We start from the raw sequence: 21,810 nt of genomic DNA, 5'->3' as shown, positions 1-21,810 counted from the left end.
GTCTTTCTCCTGATGGGGGCCCACAGCTCGCCTGCGTGGGCCACAGGAGGGCGCTCTTATGCCCTTTTCAGCCTCGGGGGAGGCCGCTGAGTGGGTTCTAGGCCCCCAACACCTGCTTCCTGCCCCATTGTCTTGGACAGGAAGGAGCCGGGAAGGGAGCTGGAGCCACTTCAGGGGCCGGATTACGGCCCCTCCGGAGGTCTAATGGGGGGAGCTAGGGGCTTACCACGGTCCCACATCCTGCCCCAGGCTTGAGGGAGTGGGGGAGTCAGCCACCTTAGTTCTGCAGCCCCTCCGGACGGTAATGGTACCCCGTCTCAACGTCCCCGCCCTCGTCCCACCCCGGGGAGTCCCAAACAGACGCAGCCCAGGCCAGGGGCTCTGCTTCCGTTCCAGTTTATTAGCCCCCACCCCGCTCCCAGCACGTCCCTCCGCTCCAGCCTCCAGTCTCCCTGCTGCCCCACCAAGAGAAAGCAATGGGCCCTCCTCGGTGCCAGAGTTTCCAAATCCGTGCCAGCGGCCCCTCGTGCACAGGCGGGACGGCGTCCGGGTCCGGAGGTCCACCGCAGTCCCGGCGCTTGGGAAGCAGTCTGGTCGGGCGTCGACGTGAAGGAAGATGAGCCTCAGTCATCCGGGGAGCAGGCCAGGGGCAACTGATCTGGACTGCCCACGCTGCCGGTGCTGGAGCTTCCATCGCCCAGGTCGCGGGGCCCGCAGGGGGGCAAGGCGAGCTCGGGTGTCGGCCCGGAGCTTGAGCCGCCAGCGCCGCCGGGGCCGCCCCGGGGGCCCCACTCCTCACCCAGAGCCAGGCAGAGCTCCTTAAGCGCCAGGTTCTCCCGCAGCAGCTCCTCCTGGCGGCCCTCCAGCTCGGCCAGCTTCTGCCAACAACCGCCCAAGTCCTCGCGCACGGCTCGGGATGCTTGGGTCCCGAAGAGCTGCCACTGGCGCGCGGCGCGCCGCCCGCGCTGGCGCTCCGAGTCCAGGAAGCAGCAGAGGTCGCGCAGCTCGCGGTTCTCCGCCTGTAAGCGCCGGTTGAGCTGCTTGAGCTCGCGGATCTCGCCCAGGTGACCCTGCAGCTGCCGATTCACCTCCTGCATGAGGCGGCCGCGCTGCACCAGAGCCGCCAGGCGTGCCGCCTCCTCCCGCCGCAGGCGCCGCACCAGCTCTTCCTTGCCTAGCGCCGCCATCTCCTCGTCCGTCAGCTCCTCCAGGCCGCCCGCCTCGGCCTCCATGGCTGCTCAGGCCTCTGGAGCATCGCCTGTCCGCCGCCGCGGCCCAGGAGCCCACGTCGAGCTCTGCGCGCTCGGGGTCGGGCTCCGGCTCCGCGGGCGGCAGGCTGTGGCGGGGTAGCGTAGGCTGCAGCAGCCGCCCGGGCGTGGGCACGCGGCGGGGCGCGCGCTGGGGCGGGGCCGTATGACGTTAAGGAACGACAGCCAATCCAGAGAAGGCTCCCCTGAAAGGGGCGGGGCTTGAGCACGGAACACAGAGAAGGAGCGAGCCCCTTCCCCGCCCACTCCAGACCCAGGAGTGACCCTTCCATACGCTGGGTCCCAGCGCCACCACCCTCCGCGACAGGTAACCCTAAACTAGGCGCTTCGTACTTCCCAGTTCCAAATTTCCTCACGCTCTAGCCTAGGCCTCTCGACTCTTTCTGAGAACTTAGACTCCGGTGTCGGCCACCGACTCTCAAGCCCACCCCTGACGGAACCCAGAGGGGTCTCGTCTCCAACTTTTCTAGCTTAATTCATGCTCGAGAGTCCCGGCTCATTGAACATCACTTCCAGCTCTTCGGAATCCGGAGTCCAAACGTGCCTGGCTCACCATCAGGCTACCCTCTTAAGGATGGTTTCCTGTCCAGGGTGGGGGCGGAGGGTGGGGAGGCACATACAGGGATTCATTTATTCAATAAACTTTTACTGTGTGCAAAGCTCGGGCAGAAATAAACTTGACTAAGATTCTGATCCTGTCCTCAAAGAGGTCATAATTTAGTGGGGGAGACAGGCTGTGTTAAACAAGAAGTAAACGCGGGGAGAGACATGGTCCAGAAAGGTTTCCCCGAAGAGGTGGTAATCTGAGGGGCCCTGAAAGATGTATAGGACTTTGATGAGTAAAGAGCTATTTCAGCAAGCAGGAATAGCGTGGTGAAACACCCTGGGGGCCTAGCTGCTTTAGGAACCCTGAGAGTAGCTCATTGTTTTCAAAAGATGGGTGTGTGGAGAAAATGGTAACCTGAGGGAGAGAAGCCACAAAGGTAGTTGGCAGGAACGTTGCCACAGGCAAGTAGGATTTTAAGCAGGGGAGTAACATTTTAAAATATACATTAAAAAAATTATTCAGGCTGTTCTGTGTGGGATGCACCAAGGGGAAGAGATGTAGGCAGGGAGATTAGTAAAAAACACTGTGTCAATGGGCAAGGTAGAGCCATGCAGGACTGGGCTGGAACAGTGCCCGTAGGGGTGGAGAGGACGAAACCTAGAAATACTCAGGAAGCAAATCAGCAGAACTGAATGTGAGGAAAGAGGACTCTGGGAGAAAACCCAGGGTTCTGGCATGAGAACTGGGTAAATGTTGGGACTATCACTGAGATAGGAACGAAGGAAAGAAACAGATTGGAAAAAAGGCTGTCTAGCTTTTGAGGGGCCTGTAGGGAAACAGCGTAGAAAAACAAGCAGCTCGGCAGCCCTCCTGATGTGGACTTCCCAGGCAGAGCTCCGAGCTCCGAGTAAGAGAAGTCATTAGTGCGGGGCGGGCTGGGATGGCGGCGACGAGGGTTAAAACCAATGGCCCTTGGACATTAGGTCAGACACACTTTCTGCAGAGAAAAGATTCAGGACAGAGATCTGTGAAACTCCTACATTTAAGACACAAGTCAAAGTAGGGAGGCCCAGAAAAGGGCAGAGAAAGGGGGAGATGGGGGAAGGTGGCCGGCGCTGGGGCCACTAGCTGTTGGCCTCGACTCCCCTGCGCCTTCCGGCAAGCCCCGCCAGGAGACGAGCGGGGGTGAGGACAGGGGGCGGGGACCCGGGGGCTGCCCCTCCCGCTGGGAGGAGGGGCTACTCCGCCGCCGCCGCTTCTGCCCCACCCTCTCTGTCCCGGAAGTGGTCCTTCTCTGGCTCCGGGTGCCGGGAGCCGAAGCCCCGCGCTCCCGGAAGTAGCCTGCCGGCGGCGCGCCGGACCCGGGGAGTGCTCGCTCCGGCTGGGGCGCTGCAGCTGCGCCCGGGTCCGGGCGTCGCCATGACCAGCGAGCTGGACATCTTCGTGGGGAACACGACCCTCATCGACGAGGACGTGTATCGCCTCTGGCTGGATGGTTACTCGGGTGTGTGGGGGGCCGTCTGCGGAGCGGGTTAGAAGAGCGATTGTTTGGGATGGGAGACGGAGCGGGGCCGGGAATTCCGTCCTGTGGGGAACTGGGCAGGGGGAGTGAGGGATGTTTAGGAGTTGGACTTGGAGTTGGACTTGGGATCCCCGGAGGGCCTGTGGGTTCGCGGAGCGGGGCCTAACGCTATCGCCCACTCCCCAGTAAGTGACGCAGTGGCCCTGAGGGTGCGCTCGGGAATCCTGGAGCAGACAGGCGCCACGGCAGCGGTGCTGCAGAGCGACACCATGGACCACTACCGAACTTTCCACATGCTCGAGCGCCTGCTGCACGCACCGCCCAAGCTGTTGCACCAGCTAATCTTCCAGATCCCGCCCTCTCGGCAGGCGCTGCTCATTGAGAGGTGGGGATGCCAACCGAACTGACCATATACCCATTTTGCAGGCCGAAACTGAGGCCCGGGATGGGATGGGACTTACACAGGGTCTAAGAAAGTTGAGACCTTCTCAACTGAGATGGTCTCAGGAGGGACCAAACCTGGGCCCTGCCGGACCCCCTTTCCCCTCCTATGTGGAAAGTCAGTGGTGTCCTCTGCCTCCACGCAGGTACTATGCCTTTGACGAGGCCTTTGTGCGGGAGGTCCTGGGCAAGAAGCTGTCCAAGGGCACCAAGAAAGACCTGGATGACATCAGCACCAAAACAGGCATCACCCTCAAGAGCTGCCGGAGACAAGTGGGCACTGCACCCCTGCTCCCCAATGCAACATCCCATGTCCAGTCTGCCCCTTCACTCCATCCCTTTGGTCACTGCCCCAGCTCCATTCTCCTCCCTCACCTCTGATTGTGGGAGGGGCTTCATACCCAGTCTCCTGTCCCTTCTTTTGCTCCTCCAAAGCATCTCCTACTCTCCTGTGGGAGCTACTCTTTCAGAAGCTCAGATCTGACCATAGCTTTTCCCTCCTCAGAAACTTTAATTGGCTCTTCCACTCCATCCTGGATAGTAGCCACATTCCTTGGCCTTGACCTTCATACTCCTCCATGGTCTGGTCTCTGCCAGCCTTTCTCAGCTTATATTTCTCCAGCGCCCCTGCCTTTCTTTTTGCTCCAGCTACTCTTCCCTGGAGGGTACTATTCTTGGCCTTATCTACCCCTTGAAATACAAAGCAGGGAGCCAGATGCCACCTTCTACGCAAACCTTTCTGGTGGCCCAAGAAGAAGTAACCCTTCTGGGCCTATAGTATTTTTTCTGTGTCTTTTGTGCACTCTCTCTTTACAGTTTAGCATTTGCTCATTTTTTACTTCCTGGACCTTAGCCAGGAGGATCAGTTTCAGCACAAGTTCGCGAAGAACTGGAGAGCATGATGCTAAAATAGGGGAATTCAGAGATAGAAATGAGTAAACATTTATCCAAGACAAAATGGTTGAATTGGTAACAGGTATTAACAGTTAATAGTTTATCGAAGAATACCACATGCTAAGTCTGTTGACTGGATAGATGGCTAGGTAAGGGAGGGATGTTTAATAATCAGTTTATTGGATGACCAATCTCTGACCAGTCCTCCCTCCTCCCCTAACTGCCCTACAGTTTGACAACTTTAAGCGAGTCTTCAAGGTGGTGGAGGAAATGCGGGGTTCCCTGGTGGATAACATTCAGCAACACTTCCTCCTGTCTGACCGGTTGGCCAGGTGAGGGGGGTCGGGCAAGGAGCCAGCCATCTCCCCTTCCTGCACCCTCCTTCCTTGGGCTGTGAAGCAGGACCACCTTCCCCACCCCAACCCACTTGACCTCCCTGCTGCATTGGGGGGATGGCTATCCTACGCCTGGCCTGCACTTTGGATCAAGCTGGCCTGGCTTCAGATCCCAGGTTCCATTTACCAATGGAACTGTTGTGAGATGCCACACATAAATGGAACTGTTGTGAGATGCCACACATGGTATAACCCCTCGGGCTTAGGAAGTGCTCAGTAAATGGTAACTGTTATCCTCAGGTCTTCTTCTGTACCCCTTAGGAGACCTGGGCTGAAACCTCTGTACACAAACAAGGAGGCCCAGAGAAAAGTGGCCTGAAGCATGTCATGTAGTGAGCTGGGGCAGAGACAGGCCAGAAGTCAGATGTCTGGCCAATGTCGCAGGTGCAAGCTGCTTGCTAAAAAGGAATTTGAAACCCTGACAGGCCCACTTTCCCCTTCCTGCAGGGACTACGCAGCCATTGTCTTCTTTGCCAACAACCGCTTCGAGACAGGGAAGAAAAAACTGCAGTATCTGAGCTTTGGAGACTTTGCCTTCTGTGCTGAGCTCATGATCCAGAACTGGACCCTCGGAGCCGTCGGTGAGGCCCCCACTCACCCAGGTGCCCGGATGCCTCTCCACGCTCTCAGAGCCTGGTTCCCCACCAGCACTTTATCCTGCGGGCCCCATTTTCGGGCATCCTTTCTTCAGTGCCCACAACACAGCCGCCACTGCTCATAACCCAGTGTCCCACACCCAGCTTGTCTGTGCACAAAGGACCTGCTGCTGGTCTGTGGCCTGAGGTGTCACTTCACCTTTCTGATACTTCCTTGTCTGTCTTGTGGGGGTTTGTTGAGGTGGTGGGTGTGTAAGGCTCCGGATATCACTGGAGGGGTTTTTACCCCACCCCAATTACCTTGCTGGGCCTCCCCCAGACTCCCAAGTGGATGACATGGACGTGGATCTAGACAAGGAGTTTCTCCAGGACTTGAAGGAGCTCAAAATGCTTGTGGCTGACAAGGACCTTCTGGACCTGCACAAGAGGTGATCCTGGGGAGGCCACAGGATGGGGCCTGAGTCGGGGCCCAGGCACCTCTGGGCTTACCCTGTCTCCCTGTAGCCTGGTGTGTACTGCTCTTCGGGGAAAGCTTGGTGTCTTCTCGGAAATGGAAGCCAACTTCAAGGTCTGTGATCCAATCCAGCCTCTGTCCCTTGGGCATCTTCACCCTCCCTGCATTGTCCCCACTGGTCACCTTTGCTCATGCTGGGGATTGACCAGCAGGTAGCCCTGTTGCTCCTACCCACCTGCTGGAGGAACATTGGGGAGCTATTTGATTGAGGGAGGTGGATAGATCTGGGGAAGGGCCTGCCCCTCTTGCAGCCCCTGGGCTCAGCCTCTAGCCTCTGGGACAGAAGACAGACCTTGCAGGCTCTCTGCTTCATAGAACCTGTCCCGGGGGCTGGTGAATGTGGCTGCCAAGCTGACCCACAATAAGGATGTCCGAGACCTGTTTGTGGACCTTGTGGAGAAGGTGAGCTGGCCTGCCCATTGCCCTCTGATCCCCAACCCAGCCCGTCCCTGGGCTGTACCAGTGCTAGATGTTTCCTTGGGCCCACAGTTCGTGGAACCCTGCCGTTCTGACCACTGGCCACTGAATGATGTGCGGCTCTTCTTGAATCAGTATTCAGCATCTGTCCACTCCCTAGATGGCTTCCGGTGAGAGATCCCAGGCTTCCCCTGCAGCTTGGCCTTGCTGTAGCCAGTCTCCTGCCAGAGCCTAGCCCTCCTGCAAACTCTGGGTTCTCCGTTGTACCCTGGTGGGGGGAGTCTCTCTGTGTGTCCCCCACCCCCATTAGAGGCTGTGACCTGACCTTGGATAGGTTCCTGAACCTCTTCACACCTTAGTTTCCCCTGTAGAACCGGATGATAATGGTGATAATGATCATAAGAACAGTGTAAGGAGTGAAGCAGCCTTGGTATATGAAGCTCTTAGAGTAGTGTGTATGATGTGGTGAAAATTTAGGCAATGGTTGCTGTCACTTTCTGTTGCAGGCACCAGGCCCTCTGGGACCGCTACATGGGCACCCTCCGTGGCTGCCTCTTGCGCCTCTATCATGATTGAGGTCTGCTCCCGCCACCCTACCCACATTGACAATAAAGCTGCTGTGACTTTGGAGGAACCTGTGCACGGACACACAGGAGCCCACGAATCTGTCTCTGAGCATCACGGTGAACGGGTATAGGGATGTATGTGCTTGGGGGGCACCCCATGGAGACTTGTCAGAGTATGGGATGTCTGTGCTCTCCCCACCCCACCTGAGTTCACATACAAGACAGGAGAGCTCATCTTGGTTTATTCAAGCCATAGCAAGATTAGGAGAACAGGTAAAAGCCATGGGTGGAGGCAGCAAGGAGGCCGTGGGCATAGCAGGAGAGAGCTGAGGGCCTGCCTCACAGGCTCAGGGTGGACAGGACACCAGGCGCTTCTTCACCCGCAGGTCCACCCGGGCCGTGACTGGGTACTTAGTGATGCCACACGTATTGTTCCCACGGTGCAGCCGGAAGTAGCCCTAGGAAGTCAAGGGGACATCAGGGCCAGAAGGTGGGGAGGGGCCTGTCCTTCCCTGTCCCCTGAGTAGATCACACTCACCTCCTCACCCCATTCAGCACCCCAGGAGTTCTTCAGGATCCAGTACGGAATTGGGTGGTGAGGACGAGGCCGGGATGAGCCTCCCTCTGCCTGCCTCCCTGCTACTGACTTGCTCTTCCCAAAACCCACAAGCAGGACAGAGTGGTCCACACGCTGGGGGTCACAGGTGGTATGCGTGGCCTGGATCACACCCTTCTGGTAATGCTGCAGGGGCAGAGGGGCTGAGTCTGGGGCCCACCCCCCTCCTCCAGGGGTCCCTCCCCTCCAAGGCCTGACCCTGTCCCACCTGCAGTAGCTTCATGTTGATGGTCACAGTGATGGGGCCTTTGGTGGCCAGGTACCAGGCGATTGCTGGGGGTGGAAAGTGCCGTTAGGCCCTGCTTGCTCTGTGCCCCCTGCTTTTGGCTCTACCTTCACCCCACCCCCCACCTCTCTGTTCCTCCATCTGTCTCTAACCCAGCCTCGTCTGTCCTCTATCCTGGTCTGTCTCTCCCTGTCATTCACACCCCCACCCCCCACCCCTAGGCCTGCCCATGTCTCCACTCTGCCCGCACCCTGCTCATTGCCCTGCAGCATGATGAAGTCCTGGATCCAGGCCACCTTCTTATATTTTTTGGCCAGGCACCTGTGGGGTTTGGTGTTCCCCAAGAATGGGTAGTCCTTTGCGCTGGCCAACCCACCTGGAGATAAAACAGGGCAGAGGCTCAGCTCCTGAACACCCCACACCAGCCCCTCACCCCCTACCCCCCAAAAGCTGCCCAGAGAGGCAGTGCACTCACTGTTGTTGAGGACAGTTATGAATGCGTCCCAGGTGAAGCCGCCCTTGCAGCCATCCCCACAGCGGCCACAGTCAAGCAGCTCTGGTGTGAGAAGGAACAATGTGGGTTGACTGCACCCTGCCCCCCTGCCCTGTGCTTCCCCTCTACCCCTTCACATGCACCCCTCTTTGAGCCATACCCTGCACAGAGACTTCCACAGGCTGGTGGTATCTGATGCCCCACAGAGCCTCGATGTTGCCCGCCGCTGCCATGGCCCAGCAGCAGCGGCAGTTTCCCTAGCAGGGAAGGGGGTTAGTGAGCAGATGTCTGGCCATTGCCCTCCGCCCCCCCCCACCACCCAAGTTAGATTGGGCCAGCTGGGGGCAGATACCTGCTGCTTGATGGGTGAGATGATGCCGGGCAACTTCCTCCAGTCACAGGTGGGAGGCACTGGCTCCCCCCACTCTTCAGACTCTACCTTTCTGCCCACGCTGGGAGCCTCTCCAGCCATCCTCTGATGCCCATAGAACTGGCCAAACTCCTCCTCTGGAGGGTAGATGGGGCCACCAGAGTCACAAGTTTGACTACTTCTTCCCCATATTCTGCTTCTCCTACTCCAACCATCCACATCCTGTTAAATCCCCATGATACCCTGGGGGACGCACAGATACGGAGACCCAGAGAAAAGCCAAGTTTCTTTTTTCTTTTCTTTTTTTTTTTTTCCATTGAGGCATTTTATTTGCACGTATGAATTACATCCCTAGGGATCCCTGGGTGGCGCAGCGGTTTGGCGCCTGCCTTTGGCCCAGGGCACGATCCTGGAGACCCGGGATCGAATCCCACATCGGGCTCCCGGTGCATGGAGCCTGCATCTCCCTCTGCCTGTGTCTCTGCCTCTCTCTCTCTCTGTGACTATCATAAAAAAAAAAAAAAAAAAAGAATTACATTCCTAGAGAAAAAATCCCAGGATTTTCCCTTCTGTGGGTTTTTATCTTGCTTATTCGTGGTCCATGATGCCAGCTGAGGTTGTCAGTACAATGAAACCAAACTGGTGGGATGGGAGCAGGTTATTCTGCCATTTCTAGATCTTTCAGTTGTACATCAAATCTGGGGCTGATCACTCCACACTTGTTTAACCTGCCTGTGAGGTTCACAACAATTTTCCTAGCTCTGTGATCATCGATGATTTCAAATTCGCCAATGTAACCATGCTTCATCATCACAGTGAGAAATCGGACGATGACTTTGGAGCATGGCCTGATAACCTGGCGCTTGCCTCTCTTTTCAGCATTGTTGATGCTCTTGAGAGCATCTGCCAGGACGTTCATGCGCACCATTGTGGCGGCTCGGAGAGATGGCGGAAAGCGCCAAGTTTCTTCTTGGGATGCGTTCCCTTGTACTTGCTGCCTCACCCCTGAGCTAGACTGGGACCTAGACCTGTCCCTGTTTTTGTGACTTGGGGCAAGCAACCAGGCCTCTGGTCCTCAGGGTCTCTCTCTGGAAAATGAAAGCTAAAGGTCTGCCCTGCCCATCTGCCAGTATCCCTGGAGAAGTCTCTGTTTCCCCTCCTACTACCTAGGGCCCAGGAAGGGTCCAGTACCTGTGAGGTCACTGAATGGAGTCACCCCAAACTCTGCTGTGCCCAAATCTTCATCCTCCAGCTGCTGAGCCTGGGCCAGGTTGTGTGCAAAGATGTCCAGACGACGAGCATATTCTGTACCAGAAGGCGGTTGTCCTAAGTTACCTCCTAAGACCCCAGAGGCAGGAAGTGGCCACTGCCAGGGCATCCCCACCCACACCCACCCAGGTGAGCATTGCTTCCTTTCCTGTGGCCCTTGCAGGCCACCCTGCAGACGTCTGGGCCAAGGAAGTGGCTCCTCAGCCTCTCTAGGGCTGGGATTCCCCCAGAAGCAGTAAGGGGGACATCTCTACCCACCCACAGAGAAGACAAAGGGTCTGAAGGCAGAGTGACTCAGAAAGGGGTTTAATCAGAGGAGACTGGTTTCCTGCTGGGTTACTTTCTCTGCCTCCATTTTTTTTTTTTTTTAAGATTTTATTTATTTATTCATGAGAGACACAGAGGCAGAGAGAGAAGCAGGCTCCATGCAGGGAGCCTGATGTGGGACTCGATCCCGGATCTCCAGGATCACGCCCTGAGCCAAAGGCAGACGCTCAACCACTGAGCCACCCAGGCGTCCCTCTCTGCCTCCATTTTACACCTCTAACTGTAGCTTCAGAGCTGGAACATGAAGGTGGGGAAGGATGGGGGGTGTGGGGATATGGGTCCATGGCTTGGGCAGCCTGGGCTGAAAGGTTCCCTCAGATGATCCCCCTATGGTACAGAGGATAAGACCCAGAGAGAGGGCAGGAGCAGGGCTCGGACCTCATGGGCATGGAGAGAGAGTCCCAGCTTGAGCGCAAAAGAAGTATCCTTGGTGTTTCTGAATGAACTCATGCCTAGATGGTAGTCTACCTTCTGTGTGGAGTGACAAGAAAGTGGCTATGGAAATGATACCCTGAGACTGGGTAGTCCCCCACCCCCACCCCCAGACAGCTGCTGCCTGCCTTCTGAGTTCATAGCAAAGAATGATCCTGTCCCCGCTTATGCACTTGGGAAACCAGGGAGTATATCCACAGCCCTGCCAGTTATGCTGAGTGGCTTTGGCCAAGCCCACTCCCCACCCTGAATCTCAATTTCCTCATCTATTAAATGGGAAGGGGGAGTGGGACCAGAGATGCACATGCCCCATGATACCTTCTGGGTTTGAGTAACTCCGGTTGTACTGGATCTGGAACAACGCAAAGACCTGTTTCAGCTCCAGTGGCTGGGGACCTGGGTCCTGGCAAGAAATCGAGGGGGTGGGGAAGAGCAGGTGAAGGGTCATTGCTGGAACCACACCTTGCCTTCCCCCGAAACAGGGATCAGGCTAAGGGATCAGCTGCTTAGCCTGTTCTGTCTCCCTATGTTAGCTTAGGCATATGTCAATCACCTCTACAGCTTCAGTTGCTCTGAGAAATGGGAATAAGGCAGTTGTTTCTGAAAGGGTGAGCCCCAGGCATGAAACTTGTGGAGGAAGAGCATGGAAAGCAAAGGAGAGACACTTACCTGGTTCTTGAGGGATCTCTTGATGCCATGAGCCAGGCTTGCCACCGACAGGGCCAGGAGGCAGGAAAGGTAGATGGTTAGTGCCATGGTGTTGCAGGCAAAAGTGTGGGTAGCAGGAAGCTGAGCAAACCACACTGGAGGGGCTGAGAGGGTGGAGCTAGAGAAACCACAAAGTGGAAACCATGTTGGGAGGGGGAGGTGGACCCCTTGAGCACAGGGGCTGGCTCAGGCCTTCAGTCTGTCCTATACAGCCCTCAGCCTGCCTGTTTCCCCTCTACCCTTTTTCTTTCTTTAGCAGAGCCCCTCTGCCCACCCCGTTCTGGAAGATTCTAGGGATAAAGAGATGGACTTTTCCTTAAGGAAATAGGAATAGAGAGATCCTAAGTGAGCAGTTACCGTATATGGCCATTGGTGTCATGACAGGGAAGGCCAGGAGGCTCTGGGTGGGGATGGAGGGTGGTCATTGCCCCCTGGGGAAGCACTCTTGCTTGTCCTGGGAAAATGAGACAGCTCAAGGGTCACCCTCCAAGAAGCCTTCCCTGCCCCCCATCCCCTGGTGTCAGGGGCAGCTCTCTGGCATCCTGCTGTGCCTGTGCCCATTTGGTATCTGACTCCCACTCACACCAGAAGCATCTGATGTGCCTGTGTCCTCAGCACCCAGGATGGGGCTGGGCAGGGAGCAGCCTCGCTGGGTGTTTGTAGACAACAATTGGTTGTCCTGGGTTTTAAATAGGAAAGTTCAGGATCTGGGGTACAGTAAGTGGCAGCTACTGCCTCATTCTGTTCCTCATTCTTTTTTTTTTTTTTTTAAGATTTATTTATTTATTTATGATAGAGAGAGAGAGAGAGGCAGAGACACAGGAGGAGGGAGAAGCAGGCTCCATTCCAGGAGCCCGACGTGGGACTCAATCCCGAGACTCCAGGATTGCACCCTGAGCCAAAGGCAGGCGCTAAACCGCTGAGCCACCCAGGGATCCCCCTGTTCCTCATTCTTTTTTTTTTTTTTTTTTTTTCCTGTTCCTCATTCTTATCACAGTTTGGGGATGGGGATGTGGGGGTTGGGTGGGTTTGAGGGGCCAGATTGACTGCTGAAGAGATGAGAGCAGGGAAAGTAAATCCCAGAGGAGGCAATTGCAAATGGCAGCTACACCCACATCCAATAGTGGATACGCCCAGCCATTCCCCTCTAGACCTCAGATCCTCATCTCTAAGTGGCAACAATTCCTTTGAGTGGAGTGACTGTGGGCACCCATGACGCTGGCTGGCACAGAATGATGTTCAAATGGTAGGTCCTTAATACTCTACTTGGGAGGCAAAGAGCCCAGAGAGTCTTGGAATCACAATGACTTAAGTCCACATCCTTTCCTTACCACTCTGGCTGTGCCTGGACAAATCTCAGGCACACTCTCATCAGTGAAATAGGATGATACAAGTACCCCTTCCCTGGCAGGAGGATTGCATGAAGTGCATGCTGGTGGCTGGGAAGTTTATATCTTGAAATTTAAGAACTCTTATTATTCTTAAAAACAACTTTATTGAGTCATAGTTAACATTCCATAAAATTCAGCCTTTTAAAGTATTTAATTCAGGGGATCCCTGGGTGGTTCAGCAGTTTAGCGCCTGCCTTTGGCCCAGGGCGTGATCCTGGATTCCCAGGATCGAGTCCCACGTCCGGCTCCCTGCATGGAACCTGCTTCTCCCTCTGCCTGTGTCTCTGCCTCTCTCTCTCAAATAAATAAAATCTTAAAATATATATATACAATTCACTGGATGCCTGGCTGGTTCAGTCAGAAGAGCACAGGACTCTTGATCTTGAGGTTATAAGTTCGAGCCCTATACTGGGTGTAGAGATTACTTGAATAAATAAATTTTTAAAAAAACTTTATATAATTCAATGGTTTTAGTGTACTTGCTTAACTGTGTAATCATCACCACCATCTGATTTCAGAATATTTTCATACCCCCAAAAGAAACCATGTCAGCAGTCCCCCCTTCCCTTGGCAAACATGAATTTGTCTCCTAGATTTGCCTAATTCTAGATGTGTCGTATTAGTGGAATATGAGGATGTATGTCTGGCTTCTTTCACTTAGGGTAATACTTTCAAGATTCTTCCTTGGTTTTAGCACACACATCAGTACTTCCTTTTTATGACTGAGTGACATTTCATCATATTACCACATTTTGTTTATCCATTCATCAATTAATGAACATTAGATTGTTTCTACATTTTGGATCTTATGAATAACATTGCTATGAATGTTGTGTATAGGTCTTTTTTTTTTTTTTTTTTTTTTTTTTTTATGATAGTTACAGAGAGAGAGAGAGAGAGGCAGAGACACAGGCAGAGGGAGAAGCAGGCTCCATGCGCCGGGAGCCCGATGTGGGATTCGATCCCGGGTCTCCAGGATCGCGCCCTGGGCCAAAGGCAGGCGCCAAACCGCTGCGCCACCCAGGGATCCCTGTATAGGTCTTTTTGTATGGACATGTTTTCAATTCCCTTCGGCATGTACATGGGGGTGAAATTTCTGGGTCATGTAACATTCTGAGGTCCTGCCACACCGTTTCCCAAAGAGGACCATCTTAAATTCCCACCTGCAGTGCAGGAAGATTCCAATTTCTCCATTTCCTCACCAACACTTGTTAATGCCTGTCTTTTTGGTTTAGAAGAGCTATTCTTTTTAGCATCCTCGCCCCCGTGGATGTGAAGGATCTGGGGGGTGGAGGGGTGCACTCTCCAAGTCACCTTGAACCCCAAGGGCTGACCTGCGGACCCATTTGCCCCCGTCAGCACACCCTCCCCCTGGGCGGGGCTGCACTGGGGGCGATCGTGAGGCTAAACCCCGGGTGGGAAGGGGAAGGGAGGGCTCAGCGATTCCCGCACTTCGTCTGCCCCCCGGCGGGAGATCCCTGGACACGCGGCCTTTTCCCGTCTGGTCCCGCCCTGAAACGTGGGCAGGAGGAGGCCCCGCCCCTTCCTGGGAGCCAACTCCGCCCAATCTCCTCCCCGAAAGGCGCGCCCTCGCCCTCGGCTCCCGAAAGGAGGCTGGAACCCCGAGGTTGGGGGTGGGGACGCGTTGGGAAGGAGAGCGGCTGGGGCACTGGCACCCGACCCTGGCGTCCGGTACGCGCCAGTTCAGCCCTGCCTGCCTTCTCAGGGGCTTCCATTCATTCTGGGCCAAAAGGCAACTGCAGACCCCGCTCCCAAACCGTTGTGGTTTCGCAGAACGATTGTTGGGAGGAGGCCGTCCAGGAGAGGAGGGACCACCTGCGGCTGACAGCCCTAGGGATGGAGGAGAGAAGGGGCGCACCTGAACTGTTCCGGGCCTGGGAGCGTCTCGTCCTCGGGCGAGGGTCTGGGGCCCCCGAATGAAATTTTGGTGTTCCCAGTATGACTGTACAAGGTGCACAGAGTAAAGGTCTGCAGGGCATAGAGCGAGGGTCTGGAAGCCCCAGGATTAGATGGGGTCCAGGAACCGAGGATGACATTCTGGGAGGCGCAGAGTGTGAAGGCCCAGGCGTTAATTTGTGGGTGCGCAGGGCGGAATTCCAGGAGCCCAGATTTGTAGGGTCCAGGTGCGCAGGGTGACATAGTGGGGTGCACAAAGTGAGGGCCCAGAGGCTCTCGGGTGAGTTTGGGGGCCTGACATCAAGGCCATACACCCGGGATGGGGATCTAGGGGGACCCTGGCCCTGCGCCAGGAGGCGGCTCCGGGCAGCGCCGCGGGGGACCGGGTGGGGGCCTGTGGCTGGCCGGGGGCGGAGAAGCGGGGGGTCGGGGTCCCTCCCCCTGGCGCGGGCTCAGGAATCCGCCGAGGGGCGGGCGGAGGCGCCGGGGTGGGCCGCGCCGCGGCGGGCGGGCGAGCGGGGGGCGCTTCCTGGGGCCGCGCGTCCAGGGAGCTGCGCCGTCCGCCCGTCCGTCCGCCCGCAGGCACTGCCCGAACCAGCCGAGCCGCCGGAGACGCGGGCCGCGGGGGCGTCACGGGCTCAAGTGAGTGGCGGTCGGTGTGGGGAGGGCGCGAGCCGGAGTCTCGGCCGAGTCGGCGTCAGCGCAGAGCCGAGAGGCCCGCGCTCCTCGGCCCGCGCCACTGGGGGACCGGGCGGGGGCGGGGCGGCCCCGGGCGGGTGGGCCCCGAACCCCGGCCTGAGGGTGGAGTGGGCCCTGGGTCCTGGGAAGCTCCGGGGCCCCAGGCACGGTACGGAGCGGGGGGCGGCTGGGGCCAGGGTTCTGAGTTCTGGTACAGGGAATGGGGGTGGGGGTGCGTGGCGGAAGCGCCCTGACCCCCCTTCCCTCCACTACCCCTCCGCCACCTCCCAGCCCCCAGGATGCTCCCCTTCGCCTCCTGCCTCCCCGGGTCTCTACTGCTCTGGGCGCTGCTGCTGTTGCTTTTGGGAGCAGCGTCTCCCCAGGATTCGGAGGAGCCCGACAGCTACACGGTGGGGACAGTGGGGCCACTGGCCTGGGCCGGGCTGGGTTGGGACACAGAGATCAGGATCCTGGGGTGGCTGCTGCTGGGGGAGATTGTCCCCTCCCCTGATTGGTGTAGGAAGCAGCTGGGGGCCATTGTTTGGAGCAGGCTGGGAGGGTGGCCAGACTCAGGCCCTGATCTTGGCCTGGTCATCTGAAGGGGACTGGGGATGACTACTGGTCATCTCTGGTCCCTTTGTAGGAATGCACAGATGGCTATGAGTGGGATCCCGACAGCCAGCACTGCCGGGGTGAGTGTGCCCAGGGAACTGGGGAACTGACCCACCCCCAGGAACTGGGAAAGGGATTGCAAGCTCAGCTCCAAGAGCAGCATCAGGGAGCCCGATGACCTGTCCTCTGCCCAGCTTGGCTTGGCGGAGGCCAGCTCTGATTCTCTGGGGGCCAGCTCAGCTAGGGGTGGAGAAGCCATGCAGGCCCCTCCCTCTCAGAGAAGCCCGGGACATCCTGTCCCCACCACTCAGTGGGCAGGAGAGCAGCAGGGCACTGCCCAGAGGAGCTGGGTCTTGGATACCTCGAACTACTCTCCCGTCTGGCTTTGCCCCATCACGTCCTGGGAGGACAGTGTCTGCGGGGTGGGTAGGGAGGCCTGCCCGTCACTCTTGGGCTGAGCCAGGGCCCAGGCTATGGGGAGGGGTAGAGAGCCTCTTGGGGACAAGAGAATGGGGCTGACTATGGGAATAGCCCCCTGCCCCACCATTTGCCCAGGCAGGCCTTGAGGAGGGGTTCTGAGCAGGGAACCTTAGCTTGTTGAGTCGAGAGAGGAGGCCCTGCCTGGGTCACACAGCTTATAGAAGGCCGGGCTGGGCTCCCACCTGCCACCCACTTCACAGCCAGCCCAGGAGACCGGCTGTGCCCAGCAGACCCCTCTCTGCAGATGTCAACGAGTGCCTGACCATCCCCGAGGCCTGCAAGGGAGAGATGAAATGCATCAACCACTATGGGGGCTACTTGTGCCTGCCCCGCTCAGCCGCTGTCATCAATGATCTGCATGGCGAGGGACCACCACCACCAGTGCCCCCTGCTGAATACCCCAACCCCTGCCTACCAGGCTATGAACCTGACGAGCAAGAGCGCTGTGTGGGTGAGTGAGGGTCACCTTGGCACTAGGGCTTTCAGTCCACCTACTAAGCATCTATCACTGCAACTTAAAAACTCGGACCTCAATTGCTCTCTTGCTCAAAAGCCTCTTCAGAGCTATTGGGATTGCCATCCAGATCCTCACTCTGTGAGGTGCCTGCCACAGGTGGCCCCAGCTCTGGTCTCAGTGCTCTAGCCAGCATCTGGATCCCCCTCTCAGCTGCTAGAGACACACTGCAAGGGCAGGCAAGAGCTCTGCCTCTTAGCTTCTGCCCTCTACCCACTTCCCACCTGTGGGTGCCATGGTCCTTGGAGGAAGGCCCTGGAATCGGTGTTCCTGGGAGTCTGGGCAGGGCCTTATTTCCTATGCATCTCTGGTAGGGTATCTCACAGATCAAGGGTGCCTTTCCTGTTGGCTCCCAGGCTGATGGGCTGTTATTGTGCTGTTGGGAGGGTCTAATCCATGTGCTCCTTTTTGGGGGAGGCCGTGCCAGTCATCCACGTAACTGACATGCACGGTACCTGACCTGTATCCTCCTGTGCTGAGGCATCTGGCATGATGGGTGGTGCGTGGGCTCCCAGGTGGGGGCTGAGTGGTGTCTCCTGCAGACGTGGACGAGTGTGCCCAGGCCCTGCATGACTGCCGCCCCAGCCAGGAGTGCCATAACCTGCCCGGCTCCTACCAGTGCACCTGCCCAGATGGCTACCGCAAGATTGGGCCTGAGTGTGTGGGTAAGTCTGGAGGACAGCCTCTCTAGTCTCTGCTCTGTGCCCTTGGCCCAGCTCTCCCCCTAGCACCTGACAACCCCCCCTGCCACCTCTGCCTTCCTGTCACCAGTCACAGAACTGTGAGGATCTGTGTGTGAGTCCTGGCTCACCTGACCGAGCTCAGACCCCCAGACACAGGCAAGACTACGTATGGGTGGTGAGGCCTTGAGTCCCAGCCAATCCATGCCCTCTGCCCCTTTCCCTGACTCCCTCCCAGATATAGACGAGTGCCGCTACCGCTACTGCCAGCACCGCTGTGTCAACCTGCCTGGCTCCTTTCGCTGCCAATGTGAACCAGGCTTCCAGCTGGGGCCCAACAACCGCTCCTGTGTAGGTGAGGCTGGGCCAGACCAGGCTCTTGGATCCTGGGCAGGGTGGTGTGGGGTGCAGGAGTTCTCTTTCTGACCCACCTGGGGAAGGTGGGTGCTCTGGGCTGCTCCTTGGCTTTCACCCTTCCTGTTTTTCCCTGAACCCTCAGACGTGAACGAATGCGACATGGGGGCTCCATGTGAGCAGCGCTGCTTCAATTCCTATGGGACCTTCCTGTGTCGCTGCCACCAGGGCTATGAGCTGCATCGGGATGGCTTCTCCTGCAATGGTGAGAGCTCCCCCTCTCTGCTGTGCTCCTCTGTAAGTCTCCCAGGCCCTGTTCCTGCCACACAGTCCTCCATTTGACGCCTTCCCATCCCATCCATTCTGCACCCGTGTACATCCTCTGTGTTCCACCCCAGGTTGATTGCAGGGCACCTACAGAACTTCCAGTCTGGGATGGAGGGGAAGGCACAGTAGGAATGCTCAGTAGGGAGCACTGAAGCTCAGTGGGGAGACTGACAAAGGATGCGGCTGCTCCCCTCTTGGGAGTTAGATGGACCTGCATCCTGGACTAGGGCCAGCCACTCTTTTGAGCCCATTTCTTCTGTAAAATGGATCGTCTTGAGGATGAAGTGGGAAAATGACAAGACAGGCTTCGTCAAGTCCCAAGCCATGATGTTTTAAAGTGAACTATCATTTATTGAGAGCCTTCCCTGTGCAGGGCATTAATTTCCCCTACATACTTGGCCTCATTTAATCCTGCCAACAATCCTAGGCTGTAAGTATGAATTTTTCCTTCCTCTGCAAAACGAGGATGGTAGTCTCTCCCTTGAGGTTTTTGGCAACTATTGTTAAAGAAAATAATAAGCACAAAGTCCTTCAGCAAAGAGGTTAAGTGACTTGCCCAAGGTCATACAGCTAGGGTGAGGTCGCACCAGGGTTCCACTCTGGATCACTCATTCCTTGTCAGCTGGCCAGGTACCTTGTTTATGTTGTGCTTTGGGGTTGTATGGCCCCATTGGTACCTGGCTCAGCGCTAGACAGCATGAGGCTAACCAGAGCAGAAACCCTGGCTCTTAAAAAAAAAAAAAAAAAAGAAACCCTGGCTCTTGCCTATAAACTACCTGTTGGCAGGAGGGGACTGTACACTGAGGCTGGTTGTGGGTTGCAGGAATTGGGCAAGTTACCAAAAGCTTGAACAGGCTGGGCCTTCAAGTCTCATCTAGTCCAACCTGCTCATTTTATTGACAGGGAAATCAAGGTTCCCCAAATTCAATCAGGACTTACACCCAAGCCTCTAGATTCACAGTGCTTCCATGAGGTCTTGTATTGCAGAGCTGGGGCAGAGGTCCGGGAGCTGGGCAGTCTGGGCAGACCTTTATTTGAATCCTGTCTCCTTACTGAGCTTTGCATCCCCCTGTCTTTCCATACTGAGCCTAACATATGGCCAGGCTCTCTCTGTAAATTCAATTCATTCGTGGGAATGAATTGAGAGGCTTGCCCTTGGCCCAGAGCCCTCATCCCCACTCTTCCTCAGATATTGATGAGTGCAGCTACTCCAGTTACCTCTGCCAGTACCGCTGTGTCAACGAACCTGGCCGCTTCTCCTGCCATTGCCCGCAGGGCTACCAGCTGCTGGCCACACGCCTCTGCCAAGGTACAGGTTGCCCCAGTGGAGCAGGTAGGGTGGTATCGGGGGCTGGTGGCCTGACATCTGGGTTCCAGCCCCTTTCCCCTGACGCAGACATTGATGAGTGTGAGTCAGGCGCGCACCAGTGCTCTGAGGCCCAAACTTGTGTCAACTTCCATGGAGGCTACCGCTGTGTGGATACCAACCGTTGCGTGGAACCCTACGTCCAGGTGTCTGACAAGTGAGTCCATGGGACACCAGACACCCGCCCCCACACCCCCCGCCCGCAGAAACTACAACTCTCAGAGGGCTCTGTGGCTGACTGGCTGCTGTGCAGGCTGTCTAGTGCTCCAGGGCCTATGGGAATTGTAGTCTTTCATGACTAAACCATGCAAACAGTTCTAGAAGGAGTGAGAGAATCCTTTGGGGATACCTAGTTTTAGGAATGGGACCAAACTTGGGGTATAGGCCAGGACCTCATTTGTGTCCCCATTTTGGGGTTTCTAGTCGCTGCCTCTGTCCGGCCTCCAACCCCCTGTGCCGGGAGCAGCCCTCGTCTATTGTGCACCGCTACATGAGCATCACCTCAGAGCGGAGTGTGCCCGCCGATGTGTTCCAGATCCAAGCAACCTCTGTCTACCCTGGCGCCTACAATGCCTTTCAGATCCGTGCAGGAAACTCGCAAGGGGATTTCTACATTAGGGTAAGGCTTTCCCCTAATTGCACCCCTCAAGTGACATGCATAATCCAAAACTGAATTCCAGAAAACCTTAAGTGGGAGATTTGGCTCTACCACCATGTCCCGCCCCTTTTCTCAAAGCCCTGTCCCCCCAGGAGGTGGAATTTCTGCAGAAAGGTAGGGGTATTCTAAATTCCCTTGCTACAAACTAACAAACTACAGGTTGTTAAATGCAGTTCCAATGAGGCACTTGGACACTGGGGTTTGAGTCCTGGCACTGGTTTCCATATCTGGCCTCTGATTTGTTCACTCTTAGAACAAGGCACTGGCATGAGAAGCCTGCCCAGGTAACAGGACACAACAGGGTCTGGGGAACACAAGCAGATGGAGCTGGGCCTTGGAGAGAGAGGCAGCAGGGGTTGGTGCAGGGGTCTGGCATCCAAGAATCCAGCTCGCTGCTGGTGGAGCTATTAGGGAGAGATCCAGGCATGACTCACGAGGAGAGGGGGCCAAGGGTTTATCTGATATTAGTCCTTGTTTTCTCTTTCTGCAATTGGATGCTCTGAAGGGAAGTCAGCCAGCTCCAGGTCACCAAAGACCCCACCACTCCCAAAAGTTTCCCACCTGGCCTTGCATCATCAGTTGACCCTGATTAGACAAAAGAACTAGATGGAAAGTGTGGGAAGAGCACCAGTGGGAAATTTCTGAGGGCAGGAGCCTGGGTGCATCAGTGACAAGATGTCAAGGGTATCAGAGCTGGATGAGAGCCTGGGGTCACAGCCTGCTAGGACTCTCCATTTCACAGCCAACTGATTGTGGGCTCAAGATATGGGATGGGGAGGTGAGGCTGGGGCAGGGGTCTTGGCATGTAGGTTGACACAATCTACATGTCCCCCACCCACTATGCCCTGCAGCAAATCAACAATGTCAGCGCCATGCTGGTCCTCGCCCGGCCTGTGACGGGCCCCCGGGAGTACGTGCTGGATCTGGAGATGGTCACCATGAATTCCCTCATGAGCTACCGGGCCAGTTCTGTACTGAGACTCACCGTCTTCGTGGGGGCCTATACTTTCTGAGGTGGGGGTGGGGAGCCCTCAGGGAGGGAGAGGCTTCCTGTGGCCCAAGAGCCTGGGGCTCAGGGATGACTGTGCTCGGCTGCAAGGGCAGATGCTGTTGTGAAGAGTAGAAAGAGAAAGGCAATAAAGGGAGAAAGAAGGAGTCCTGGTGGCTGAGGTGGGTGGGTAACACTGTAGTGAACCCCTGGACTGGGGAAGTGGCCAGGCTGTGGGAGGCAG

At 56.6% G+C, this 21,810-nt stretch overlaps 4 protein-coding genes and 1 pseudogene across 5 annotated transcripts; 2 read left to right on the top strand and 3 right to left on the bottom strand.

The window, feature by feature from the left end:
* Nucleotides 1-380: 380 nt before the first annotated feature.
* CCDC85B (coiled-coil domain containing 85B) lies at nucleotides 381-1,395 on the bottom strand. Its single transcript, XM_077862468.1, has one exon. The coding sequence runs from the start codon at nucleotides 1,230-1,232 to the stop codon at nucleotides 624-626; it is 609 nt and encodes a 202-aa protein (XP_077718594.1). The 5' UTR covers nucleotides 1,233-1,395; the 3' UTR covers nucleotides 381-623.
* Nucleotides 1,396-3,115: 1,720 nt separating this feature from the next.
* Nucleotides 3,116-7,242, top strand: FIBP (FGF1 intracellular binding protein). The gene is made up of 10 exons (XM_077862463.1): nucleotides 3,116-3,319; nucleotides 3,524-3,722; nucleotides 3,925-4,051; nucleotides 4,904-5,004; nucleotides 5,515-5,648; nucleotides 5,983-6,091; nucleotides 6,168-6,231; nucleotides 6,493-6,579; nucleotides 6,667-6,764; nucleotides 7,101-7,242. Exons 1-10 carry the CDS (start codon nucleotides 3,235-3,237, stop codon nucleotides 7,168-7,170), a joined length of 1,074 nt encoding a protein of 357 aa, XP_077718589.1. The 5' UTR covers nucleotides 3,116-3,234; the 3' UTR covers nucleotides 7,171-7,242.
* Nucleotides 7,243-7,384: 142 nt separating this feature from the next.
* Nucleotides 7,385-11,706, bottom strand: CTSW (cathepsin W). 2 transcript variants are annotated; one of them, XM_077862462.1, is made up of 10 exons: nucleotides 11,563-11,706; nucleotides 11,212-11,296; nucleotides 10,057-10,170; nucleotides 8,848-9,002; nucleotides 8,656-8,752; nucleotides 8,478-8,558; nucleotides 8,253-8,378; nucleotides 7,985-8,049; nucleotides 7,699-7,902; nucleotides 7,385-7,618 (listed from the first exon to the last, which is right to left on the bottom strand). In XM_077862462.1, exons 1-10 carry the CDS (start codon nucleotides 11,647-11,649, stop codon nucleotides 7,508-7,510), a joined length of 1,125 nt encoding a protein of 374 aa, XP_077718588.1. In that variant the 5' UTR covers nucleotides 11,650-11,706; the 3' UTR covers nucleotides 7,385-7,507. The 2 variants fall into 2 exon arrangements, with proteins under 2 accessions (XP_077718588.1, XP_077718587.1); XM_077862461.1 differs by having other exon boundaries at nucleotides 8,253-8,558.
* LOC144292334 (small ribosomal subunit protein uS8 pseudogene) lies at nucleotides 9,391-9,841 on the bottom strand (annotated as a pseudogene).
* A 2,960-nt stretch (nucleotides 11,707-14,666) lies between the features above and the next one.
* Nucleotides 14,667-21,733, top strand: EFEMP2 (EGF-like fibulin extracellular matrix protein 2). Its single transcript, XM_077862450.1, has 12 exons — nucleotides 14,667-14,684; nucleotides 15,492-15,551; nucleotides 15,879-15,997; nucleotides 16,231-16,279; nucleotides 16,924-17,130; nucleotides 17,736-17,858; nucleotides 18,112-18,228; nucleotides 18,373-18,492; nucleotides 19,744-19,863; nucleotides 19,951-20,077; nucleotides 20,344-20,539; nucleotides 21,430-21,733. The coding sequence occupies exons 3-12, from the start codon at nucleotides 15,887-15,889 to the stop codon at nucleotides 21,589-21,591; spliced, it is 1,332 nt and encodes a 443-aa protein (XP_077718576.1). The 5' UTR covers nucleotides 14,667-14,684; nucleotides 15,492-15,551; nucleotides 15,879-15,886; the 3' UTR covers nucleotides 21,592-21,733.
* The last annotated feature ends 77 nt before the right edge of the window (nucleotides 21,734-21,810 follow it).

The sequence above is a fragment of the Canis aureus genome, chromosome 21, assembly GCF_053574225.1.
Source record: "Canis aureus isolate CA01 chromosome 21, VMU_Caureus_v.1.0, whole genome shotgun sequence".
Classification (NCBI taxonomy): domain Eukaryota; kingdom Metazoa; phylum Chordata; class Mammalia; order Carnivora; family Canidae; genus Canis; species Canis aureus.
The sequence above is the reverse complement of the archived record's forward strand: the minus strand, read 5'-3'. Positions and strand labels throughout refer to the sequence as shown.

Excerpts from the sequence above, each read along its gene's own strand:
- FIBP (XM_077862463.1), top strand. The coding sequence starts at position 3,235 with ATGACCAGCGAGCTGGACATCTTCGTGGGGAACACGACCCTCATCGAC. Across the intron at positions 5,005-5,514 it reads CTGTCTGACCGGTTGGCCAG|GGACTACGCAGCCATTGTCT; the intron begins GTGAGGGGGGTC and ends CCCTTCCTGCAG. Across the intron at positions 6,092-6,167 it reads CTTCTGGACCTGCACAAGAG|CCTGGTGTGTACTGCTCTTC; the intron begins GTGATCCTGGGG and ends GTCTCCCTGTAG.
- CCDC85B (XM_077862468.1), bottom strand. The coding sequence starts at position 1,232 with ATGGAGGCCGAGGCGGGCGGCCTGGAGGAGCTGACGGACGAGGAGATG.
- EFEMP2 (XM_077862450.1), top strand. The coding sequence starts at position 15,887 with ATGCTCCCCTTCGCCTCCTGCCTCCCCGGGTCTCTACTGCTCTGGGCG. Across the intron at positions 17,859-18,111 it reads GATTGGGCCTGAGTGTGTGG|ATATAGACGAGTGCCGCTAC; the intron begins GTAAGTCTGGAG and ends ACTCCCTCCCAG. Across the intron at positions 20,078-20,343 it reads TACGTCCAGGTGTCTGACAA|TCGCTGCCTCTGTCCGGCCT; the intron begins GTGAGTCCATGG and ends TGGGGTTTCTAG.
- CTSW (XM_077862461.1), bottom strand. The coding sequence starts at position 11,649 with ATGGCACTAACCATCTACCTTTCCTGCCTCCTGGCCCTGTCGGTGGCA. Across the intron at positions 10,171-11,211 it reads GAGTTACTCAAACCCAGAAG|AATATGCTCGTCGTCTGGAC; the intron begins GTATCATGGGGC and ends CTTCTGGTACAG. Across the intron at positions 7,619-7,698 it reads GTGCTGAATGGGGTGAGGAG|GGCTACTTCCGGCTGCACCG; the intron begins GTGAGTGTGATC and ends TTGACTTCCTAG.